At 46.0% G+C, this 11,381-nt stretch overlaps 1 protein-coding gene across 1 annotated transcript in view; it reads left to right on the top strand.

Annotated features, from left to right (window-relative positions):
- The window catches only part of LOC307080773 (uncharacterized protein), a 12,812-nt gene extending 2,448 nt beyond the window's left edge, over nt 1-10,364 (top strand). The window contains exons 2-8 of the mRNA XM_079743658.1: nt 6,354-6,519; nt 7,005-7,147; nt 7,357-7,416; nt 7,838-8,221; nt 9,145-9,225; nt 9,421-9,499; nt 10,137-10,364. Coding sequence (XP_079599784.1) covers nt 6,354-6,519; nt 7,005-7,147; nt 7,357-7,416; nt 7,838-8,221; nt 9,145-9,225; nt 9,421-9,499; nt 10,137-10,359 — 1,136 coding nt within the window. The 3' untranslated portion in view covers nt 10,360-10,364. The remainder of the gene's footprint in view (nt 1-6,353; nt 6,520-7,004; nt 7,148-7,356; nt 7,417-7,837; nt 8,222-9,144; nt 9,226-9,420; nt 9,500-10,136) is intronic.
- Nucleotides 10,365-11,381: the final 1,017 nt, after the last annotated feature.

The raw sequence follows: 11,381 nt of genomic DNA, 5'->3' as shown, positions 1-11,381 counted from the left end.
TGTGGTTTGACCTCAGATGAAGGCTAGCTATGTCTGTGTGGATAAAGATAAGATATTATTTTAATAATATCAATAATAATAATATAAAACTGTATATACCATTTTTAAAAGCACCATAGTTCCTTCCTTTTCCTTTCTTACCTTGAAATGCTAGCATGTTTTGGCCAGGGGCAAAGACACACACACACAAACACACACACACACACACACACACAAACACACACACACACACACACACACACACACACACACACACACACACACACACACACACAGACTCACATACACTTACCTACATACACGCACACACACACCAACACTCACACACAAACACACACAAACACACACACACATTCTGGCCAACAGTTCCACCGCGCTCGGCTGAAGGCAGGTCCCCACATGTACCTGCACGTGTCCGCTTTCAAGGTGAGGGGTGGGGGTGGGGAGAGAGGGTGGGGGTGTACACCACCACAAAGAGGGCTTGTGCTTCACCAGACTCCCAATAGGCCCCCCAGCAGGGACCCGTGGACACGTGGAACCCTCCTCCTCCACCACCCCCACCCACACCCACACCCCCACCCGTGTAAAAGCAGCTCTTTGTGCTGACATTTTATATACTTTCTCTTTCCCCTCCTCCTTGTGTTCACTTGTGTGTCCTCTGTCGCCGTAGCGCTGTGAAAGTCACGAGCTGGGGGTCCAGTATTGAGTCTTAGTCCTGGTTAACTTTGCTGGGCTGCCAGAAATGGGGTTATTTATATAGTTATGTTTTTTTTTTGTCTTTCTGAAAGAGACGGATGAAAGATCCCATCTGGGCTGTTGTCCCACCTCCTAAAAACCTTCCAGAGCCATAGCTCATTGGCCATGTGACCAATCATCTGACCTTATTTATTCTCAGATGCGATCTAATCTTGTGAGGGAAAATTACGTTTTTAGCGTGTCCAAAGTCGTTTTGTTCCTTTTTTTGTGTGATGATCAAACGACTGATATTGATTTTTTTATTCCGATTAGAGTGGTTCCTCACACTCTTGAAAACAGCTTGACAACACTTTAAAAACAATTCAAACTGAGATATTTGTGTGTTTAATTGCAACTGACTGAAAGATGGTAATTTTTGCGTTTTGTGTATCCTCTGAGCCGAGGCATCTTGAGTTCAGCAAACGACAGCAACACGTTGCTCTGGTCACCGGCAGCCATTACAAACAAAAAGTTTTTCCACAAAAACAAAATGGCTGAAATGTGGTGTTCCATTTCACATTGTAGTTCCTAAATTATTCAAGGTCACTGCCAAATGTTTACATGCTGACAGTATTTTGCAGAAACATAATCTGCTTTTAGAGACATGCAAATCAAGAGTGCATGTTGAATGAAGTTCAATCAGATTTTAATTAGATAGATAGATAGATATATAGTGATCTTCATGTGACCTTCTGCTGAGGCTATGGTCTGTCTGTGTGTGTGTGTCTGGTGTGTGTGTGTGTGTGTGTGTGTGTGTGTGTGTGTGTGTGTGTGTGTGTGTGTGTGTGTGTGTGTGTGTGTGTGTGTGTGTGTGTGTGTGTGTGTGTGTGTGTGTGTGTGTGCGCGTGTGCATATGCGTGTGCATGTGTGTGTGTGTCTGTGTATCCCTATGCATTTACATGTGTGTGTGAGTGTCTTTGTGTCTATAAATGAATGCCAGACAGAGCATTTGGGATTTGGGTATAAAAAATATATGTGTAGAAAGGCAAAAAGAACCAAGTAAAGAATACGGACAGTTGCAGTCGAAAATATTAACAATATATGCTATATATTGCATGTATATGCTACATACTATATGATGTTAGATGTTAGGGTTGGGGTTAGTGTCAGACACTAGGGTTGAGGTTAGGGTTAGATGTGAGGGTTGGGATTTGGGTTAGATGTTATGGTTGGGGTTAGGGTCAGATGTTGGGGTTAGAGTCAGGGTCAGATGTTGGGGTTGGTGTCAGATGTTAGGGTTGGGGTTAAGGGTCAGATGTTATGGTGGGGGTTAGGGTTAGGTGAGGTGTCTCACTCTGTCCCTCACACCCTAACGCCTCAGTGTCACCATTAGATCCAAACTCCAAACACATCTTCTACATTAAGATACATCACTGTAGTTCATCCGTATGCTGCTTGCTGTGTCCGTGTCCCTCAGTCATAAAATCGGTGGTGATTTAAGTACCAGACCTAACGAGGGGTTTTCTCCGAGCTCCGTCAACCCGTGGGGCGGGGAAGGGCGGAGTCCTGCTGACCGTCACGCGGCTCCTCTTCCCCAGGAGGTCTCTGAAGAGCCATTGATAGCGAGGGGTGGTGTTGGATTAGGGTGGAGATGCTCTGTTCATGTATGGGGTTAGGGGTGGATGGGTGGGGGCCTCAGAAAGGGACAATACAGCCTTTCAGTGTGAAGGCCAGAGGGACCCCTTCCCTTGGACATCAAGACATGGGCAGGACCATCAGTCATGCAAAGTTATGTGTGCTTAGCATGTAGCCTTGTGTTTAGCATGTAGCTGTGCACGTAGCCTGCTATGAGCTCACCAAGGTCGGGGCCTCTTTGATTATTTAAGAGCTAAAAATAAAATGTTTGGCTAAATTCAACTGTGTAGAAAATCTACAGTGGAGGAATTCTCTGAGATGAGAGCGTGCCTAATTCAGTTTGGGCATGTTATTCTGTGTGTCCGCTGTGTGGGACATGGTATAAAGAGATAGCTTTATTATTATTTTCCTCTCTTAATGATTTGTACTGCTGTCCTGTATTTTCTGGTGTTTTTTTAGCATGGCATTGCAAGACCCATTTGCTCTTTATCTCCAAAGTTGTATCTAATCTTAAAATGTGTGGAGTAGTTAAAGTTTGTGTGTGGTGCGTCTATGTGTATGTCTGTGTGTGTGGTGCGTGTGTGTATGTGTGGTTGTACATTTGGTCATGAATTAGTTAATCTTTTTTAACCTCAAGCCAGAACCGCCCAATCATTGCTTTGAATGAATTGTTTGAATTACAAGTGGAGGGGTGCTTCCAAGCACAACTTACTACACAAACACATCACACCCAAGAGATAATCATTGTTTCTTTAAATTTAAAGGCAAATAAACAAAATAACACTACAGACAGTTCAACAAAAGCAGCAATCGAGAGAGAGAGCAATCGAGAGAGAGAGGGAGAGACAGAAAAAGAGACAGAGAAAGAGAGAGCGAGATCAAGAGAGAGAGCGAGAGTACTGTACTTATTGTGCTCATTTAATGTACTTATTGTAAGTCCCTTTGGATAAAAGTGTTTGCTAAAGACAATGAGAGAGCAAGAGCGAGAGAGTCAGAGAGAGAGACAGCAAGAGCGAGAGAGAGAGGTGAAGCTGGCCTGCCCAGGAGTGAGGCTGTTGGCAGTACACTCTGTCACTCTGCCTCTGTTCACTCACTCTCAGTACAGCCAGGAGCAGCTCTGCCCTCTCCTTTAGCCCCATTTACAGACAACAGAAGGCTGTGGAGGAGTCGCTGCCCGGGCCCATGAGGACTGACGTCCAGGAGCCTCCACTATGCATTTGAATTGAAAGTCCTGTGATGGATGTTTGAGGTCACCCGAATTGAACGGGTTTGCTGTGATCACTCTGGGAGCACAAAACACACACAAACACACGCACACACACACACACTAACGCACAAGTTCACACAAGCTCACACACATGCTCATACACACAGTGTGGTGTTTTTTGGTGTCCTGCAAGTTGTGTTATTAATGGGACTTCTGTGTGTGCGTGTGTGTGTGTGTGTGTGTGTGTGTGAGAGAGAGAGAGAGAGAGAGAGAGAGAGAGAGAGAGAGAGAGAGAGTGAGAAAGAGAGAGAGAGAGAGAGAGAGAGAGTGAGAAAGAGAGAGAGAGAGAAAAGAAAAGTAAAATGGAGATGTTTGTATATCAAATAGAGGGAAGTGGAGGGAGTGTGTTTGTGTGTGTGTGTTCATATTTTTTTCTGTGTGTTTGTGCGTTTGTGTGTGTGTGTGTGTGTGTGTGTGTGTGTGTGTGTGTGTGTGTGTGTGTGTGTGTGTGTGTGTGTGTGTGTGTGTGCTGGCCAAATGTCTGTGTGTGTGTGAGTGACATGTGACAGGTGTGTCAGGGGAAGTTTAGTGAAACCACAAGGATGAATATCTCAGCACATTGGAGGCTTCAGCAAACACCCAACCGAAAGCCCAACTCTGGTTTCACTGCTTCTACCGTCACTTTTACATCCTCCGGGTTTAGCTGAAACTCATGTAAAATGGGAGACAGAGCTCTGAGACCCACCATTCCTCTGTCATGTTAGGAAACAACAGAACAATCTGAACCAGCCCCAACACTTGACACCATCTGATGTGTTGAATGTACTGTATTTAATCCTGTGCTCACACATTCACGGACATGAAGACATGAATATTCAGTGAGACCTTTTAATGGTTCAAAGACTTAATGGAATGAATCAATGGAGGGTCCTCTCACTTTCTTTACAACTCTGTCCATCTCTTCTCCATCTTCAGTCTGTCGGCTTGCACCTGGCTGTGTAAATCTTACCTACTACAAAATACCATAAGGTGCAGGATTCCCTGGAAAAAGAGATATTGTGTCTCAATGGGATCTGCCTGGCTAAATAAAGGCTAAATAAAGTGAATAAAATTAAGTATATATTTGTCTTCATCTTTTCTGCTTTGGACCCTTCTGGAGGTTTGTGTTTTGATCTTATTCTCCATGCATTATGAACATCATAAAAATATTGCAGGTTTAACTCAGGTTAAAATGATTTGTGTATCTTTGAAGCAATGGCAGAATAAACACGAATAGTTTAGAGAATCGCAGTTTCTTTTTCTTTTTCCCAGCAGGGCCTCTGTTTCTCAACACACGCCTGCGTCACCATGGATACTGCAGAAACAGCTACCAAAATTGATCAATCGGAAATGGGGGGGGTTTCTGACTTCCTGTTTTCGCAGAAAAGGGGTTGAGGTTAGGGGCTAGAGCCGGTGTTAGGGTTGGGTGGTGTTCAGGGTCAGGTTTTTAGGGTCAGGGTTGGGGTAAGGTCATAGGGTTTGGGTTAGAGTATGGTGGTAGGGTTAGGGTTGTGGGTAAGGATGAGGGTAAAGTGAAACACTGTAGTTAATCGAACACTAGAAAATCTGTCATGAGGAAAATAATGCTATTAATCTGTTCAGGGTTTTGTTTGAAAGACACTTTATGTGTGTATGTGTGTGTGTATGTGTTTGTGTTTGTGTGTGTGTTTTGTGTTAATGTGTGTACCACTAGATTCCAAAACACAGCGATGCACGATACCATAGTCATTTTTACCATAAAAGCGAGATTACAGATCCTTCCAGCCCAGCTAAGCCTTTCCATCTGGTATCCTGCAAAGACCCCACTACTGTCCCCACCATGATCGCAAACAGATAACTGAACTGCATGCCACACATTCTGAGCTGCTGCTAAGTTTATAGAGGACACTACATCGCCTGGCACGACACAATAGTGGATAGTATAGCCAAGGACATCACAGCCCTTGATCAACTCCCAAAACGAGAATGTACCAAACATTCCCGTGCCAAACCATGCATGTTGTCCCCTTGTTATAATGAAAGGGATGTGTTTGGACTACAAGTGCCTTTTAGTCCAAGCAAAGCACGGCTAGGCTATAGTTTGGGGCTGTGTTCATAAGCTGGCAGTGGGGGGGCCCTCAGATGATGGGTGGGTCCCAGAGGAAGGGCCAGCAGGGAGATAACTACTGCTCAATATCAGCTATCATTTGTGTGGCTCTATATGAAAGAGGCCCTGCTATATGTACCCGAGATGAGTGGCGGTTTCTTTGTTTGTTTGTTTGTGTCACTTTGTTTACTGCATCTCTTGTACGTACTACTGACAGGTTATTCACTTCTCTTCGTCTGCTAATACTTATGCCCTGCGTAATCCTTTGGACAAAAAAACAGAGCTGCTTCCTCTCTTCACCGTCATAATTGACTTTCAAATGAGTTCAATACATTGGTAAATGGTAAATGTGCTTTACAATATTGCATGCATAACATTAACCCATTCAAGCACACTTTAACACACTGACGGCGGTGTCAATCAAGCAAGGCGACAGCCAGCTCGTCGGGAGCAGTTAGGGTGAGGCGTCTTGCTCAGGAACACCTCGACACTTGGCTAGGAGGAGCTGGGGATCAAACTAGCAACCTTCTGGTTACCAGCCAACCCGTTGTACCTCCTGAGCCAACTACCACCCCTCTTTATTGTACATTGAATCCAAAAGGAAGGAAACAAGCTGACCCCCGCGGGAAACCAACAAACTCAGTCCCACCTGTCGTCTCCCCAAAGGTGCCTGACCCTCTCTCTCTCTCTCCCTCTCTCTCCCTCCTCCAGTCAAGTCCCGGAGCTGTAGCTATGCGGGCGTGTTCCAGTTGGAGGGCCCCAGGCGATACGCGCTGACCTTCGCAATGGCAACCCAGGCGTGTGAGCAGCTCGGGACCACCTTGGCCAATCGGGAGCAGCTGCAGGGAGCCTTTAACATCTCTATGGAAACATGCAGGTACACAACTGGGATGATGATAACCGTGGTCAGTTAGAGTAGCTGCCTGGTTCTCTCTGCCATTGGGTGTTTGTATCTCTTAAAGGGGTGATATTATGCCACCAGGTGTGAGTGTGATTAGCCATTACAAGCCCTTCCCTGTTCCATCATTAGTGACATCCCGAGTGGGCATGTCCACCTAGATGATGGATAGATATGCAACATTTGCCACAGTCCACTAGGTAGGCTGGTAGACTGATCTATCCAGCATACATCTAGGTGGACACGCCCACTTGTGATGTAACTAAAACACAGGAAATGGCAGATTTTCAAAAGGCTTATCATGGCTAATCACACTCACTGCTGGAGGCATAATATCAACCTTTTAAGATACAAAGTTTACGTTTTTCGGACAGGAAGCGTCCAAAATTCAAATTTTGCGGGAACATTACTGTCCAGACAAAATAAAGGCATGTCGGGAAATTAGTCCTGCTGTGTCTTCCCAGGAATGGCTGGATCAGCGACCAGTCCATCGTCATCCTCAGACACAGCCACCATGAGAACTGTGCCAAGAACACCACAGGGTTCATCGTCCGTGCGGTGGAAAGTCCCATGGATACATCTGATGCCTATTGCTACGATCAGGATGGTGACTACACGGCCCATCGTTCTGTGGGGAAAACGCCCTTCTAACACAACAAAATACCCCTAGAACCTCTTACTGGCTTCATTAACACTTCACAGGGTGTAATGTTAAATTAAATGCATTGTTGATTTTAATATTTGCTTTGTCGAATGGTATTATTTGTGTTTCAAATGAATTTTGAACAACCTCTTCCTCTATCCCCCCCTCCTCAGCCAATATGGACATGAACTGTACTATGAAAATCGACAGTGGCGAGCCTGCAGATGAATCAGGTCAGTCATCGTCCAGTTCTCCCCGGTCTTTACTCAGGGTACCCCTTACATTATACTTTTACTCAGGGCGTTTAGCAGACGCTTTTATCCAAAGCGACATACAATGAGTACATTTTTCAGAAGAAAGAGAAACAACAATATATCGCTGTCAGTACAGAAAGGACACTCATAGAACCAAGTGCCAAGCACCAACACTCGCTAGGTTAACCCATTCCCTGTATACAACAAAGGTCGCTAGGGTAAGACGCTGCACAAGTACTATTTGTAAGGTCAGGCATCAAACATCTTCATGTTGGGACTACAACGTGCCGTTGGAAAGGTCCCAGGACCGCCATCGCCCGGTCTCACGTCGTCCGTCTCGTGGCGTCCCCTGGCCCGTGTCCGCCGCCCTGACGTTCTCCTCTCTCCCCGCTGCACACAGACTCAGAGGACCTCTCGGACGGAACCAAAGCCCACAACCAGACGATCGCCTGGGCCTCCAATGACGTCAAGGTGGATCCCGAGGTCCCGGTGAACGCCACCTCCCCGCCGGACATCCGGCCCATCCCGTCCGAGGCGGCGGGTGAGGACACCACCTCCACCCCGAGGGCGATGGTGATGGGGGTGGAGCCGCAGAGCGGGTCTGGCATGATGACCACAACCTTGGAGGACGAGACGTCCCCCACCACCCCCGACTACCCGGAGGAGACGAAGGCCAATGGGTCCGTGGTTGTTGAGGCCACCTCCTATCACGGCCAGGGTTACACTTCGCCCATTCCTGAGTCAAAGGAAGAGAAGTACAGAACAGAGAAGGATAAGGAGGAAGGTGAGGATAGAGAGCATATCTGATGCGTACAAAAACATGCAGGCACACACACACACGCATGCACATGCACGCATGCGCACACTCACACACACACACACGCATGCATGCACACACACAAACACACACACACACGCATGCAAACACACAGACACATGCACACACACACACAGAAATGCATTCAAATGCATGCACACACGCACACACACCACACACATGCATATCAAAATAATGCATTTCTGAAAAAACACAAGAAACTTTATTCCAATCACCAATAGTGAGTAAATGGAACATAGAAAGTTAAAGCCTCAGCGATATGAGTACGAGTGTGATTTCAAGCTTTGAGTGGAGTGGATTCGAGAAAGCCGTGCAGGCGACGGTGATGCAACAGGTTTTGAAAGAGCGAGGAAACTTTGAAGAACTCAGCACTCCCCCTGGTGTCGGGTGTGTAGAGAAAGTAAATCTCTGAAGCAACACCAGGAGAGAACGGTTTATACCTCCAAACATAAGAAACTCTTACTGTGATAACCGTAGACTATTGTAAGACTATCAGTGTAAAAAATATTGATATACCATCACTATAATGAATAATAAAAATCAGTTTCATTTATTTAACGGACTGACATTGTGCACATTGCGTATCTGTGTGTGTGTGTGTGTGCGTGTGTGTGTGTGTGTGTGTGTGTGTGTGTGTGTGCGTGTGTGTGTGTGTGTAAGCACGTGCGTTTGTGCGCGTGTGTGTGTGTGTGTGTGTGTGTGTGTGAGTGCATGCATTCTTGTGTGTGAATGTGTGTGTGTGTGTGTGTGTGTGTGTGTGTGTGTGTGTGTGTGTGTGTGTGTGTGTGTGTGTGTGTGTGTGTGTGTGTGTGTGTGTGTGTGCTTCATCATGCAGGTTCCCCTAACAAGGTGTTCTGTCTCTGTCTCAGTTCCACCGACGACTCAGTCCAGGAACAGGATGAACGTCATGGCAACTAAATCTCCACCTTCACCTGAGGAAGCCTCGTCAAGTGAGCATTAACTCTGACCCAGCCTTCGACTTACACCAGAGGGTCTCTTACACCAGAATCATGCATCATGGGAGTTTTTGCTGACCATTTTGAGAGGAAAAAAAAGTATTTTAACATACATAGCCTGTACCATAACCTAGGCTAATAAAAACATTATTCTGCCAACTCTGTCTTTGGTTTGTCTTTCGTCCACAGGCAAGTGGGCGATCATTGGAGTGATTGTTGCCGTCGCCGCAGTCCTTCTCATCTGTGCAGCCGTCGCTAAGCGAAACAGGTTAATGAGCCCGGTGAATTTCCCCGTGTGCTGGATGGTGCAGTCACATGGGGAATGAGAAAAATTAAACTGCTACACAGATATATGACAGAACTCTGACATTGAAAAAGAAAACTTACATATTGTGTTTTTATTTCCGTTTAATTTTGAGAATTAGGCTATTTCCAGTCTGGCATTTAGTTTAAAACAAATGTAGACACACACCTACACAATATATATATATATTTATTTATTTATAAATTAATAATACATTTATAATGATGTATGATAATGTGGTTGTGTATAAGCCAACCTTGATAGTTTCCCTTTAACTAACTAAGTGATGGACAGCATATCACGGAGGGATATATTCACTTCACGCAAACCCAATATCTGGTCAGGAAAATGTCAAAACGTATGTTAATCGCACCCCCTGAATTGATATGCAATAGAAGGAAATCGATAGACTTGAATGATGTGAGATTGTAAATGATTTCATGCAACGTAGTTTCCAGATGCTTCATGCGCACCTCGATAGCACCTTAATAACTCAATCTAAAACAATGCACTGTTTCGTGTTATCCATCGCTTTACAAAAAAAGCCCTAAGGAGGCTGAGAGAGTGCTGGTCTCACCCCGCTCCTCCTCCCCTCTATCAGCTGGTGTGGGAAGCACCAAACCCTGATGATCTCCTCCAAGGACAACGGCGGCGAGGGCAACGGGGCCCCGGCGGTGGTGGCCAGCTCCCGCGCCCAGGAGAGGGAGCAGGAGATGGTCACCCTCATGACCAAGGAGAAGGTCCAGGAGAACGGCAAGGGAGACGAGGAGTTCACCGTCATCACCCTGGAGGAGTCCTCTGACAAGGAGCAGCAGGGCGCCTGAGGGGGGCCGGCCTGGGCGGGGGGGGGGGGGGGGAGCGGGGGGGGTCCGTGGAGCACCTAGGGGTAGACGGTAATATGGGGAGGGGTAGGGAGGTGAATGGTAACGGGAGTTAAATCCAAGATGGGATTTCCAATCTTATGGTATTGGGAAGGGTAATAGGTTGGTGGTTACAATTGGTGGGGGGGGTGGGGGGGATTGGATATACTGGTAGTCAAACTAGGGTGGGTAATGGGGGGGATGATGGCACAGGGTCTGTAAGAAGCAGCCTGAGCGAGATTTGCTGAGTTCCTACCTTCTCCGGTCGGCGCTGTCGGCTCAGCACGTGAAACATAGCGGAGACGGCATGCGTGCGTGGGAGGGCGTGTGAATGTATTATTACGTGTCATGTTTCCTGTTCCTGTGGTGTTCTCATGGTATTTATATAGGGAACACCGTGTCTACATGGCCTGATAGTGGGATTTTAGAGCTGAGGGTATGGCTCGGTGTGTTGCTGTGTGTGTGTGTCTGTGTGCGTGTGTGTTTGACGAGGGTCTTCAAATACTGAAGAAAAGTAGTTCTGTTCTAATTTGATCTGGTCTCGTTTCAATTTGCTGCAGATTGAATTAGTTTGAACTCGCAATGTGTCGCTTTAAACCTTTTAAACGTTTCTTAAAATATTTTGCAATCTTTTTTATATTTTAGACATTGCCTGTGGACTAAAGTTGAGCTCTCGTGTTTTTTCAAGAGAACACCATGATGTCACTAACTTAATTTATACTGCTTCTTGTTCGGTTGTCTCTGTATATAAGCTCTATGTTTTGAAGATGCCTTGGCAATGGCTGCCACACTGTTACACGTCGACACACAACATTGACTGTGTGTGTGTCCGCGCGTGCGTGTGTGCACGTCTGCGAGTGTGTGTGTGTGTCTGTGAGTGTGTTTGTGTGTATGAGTGTGAGCTACCTGATTTGTATGTATATGGGTGAGTTTTTCGAGGAAATATTGTGGGATACACTTGTATCTCGTTTGTATAACAAAGTGTT

Source organism: Pollachius pollachius (assembly GCF_949987615.1).
Source record: "Pollachius pollachius genome assembly, chromosome: 9".
NCBI lineage: Eukaryota > Metazoa > Chordata > Actinopteri > Gadiformes > Gadidae > Pollachius > Pollachius pollachius.
This window is presented reverse-complemented; position numbering and strand designations above follow the sequence as displayed.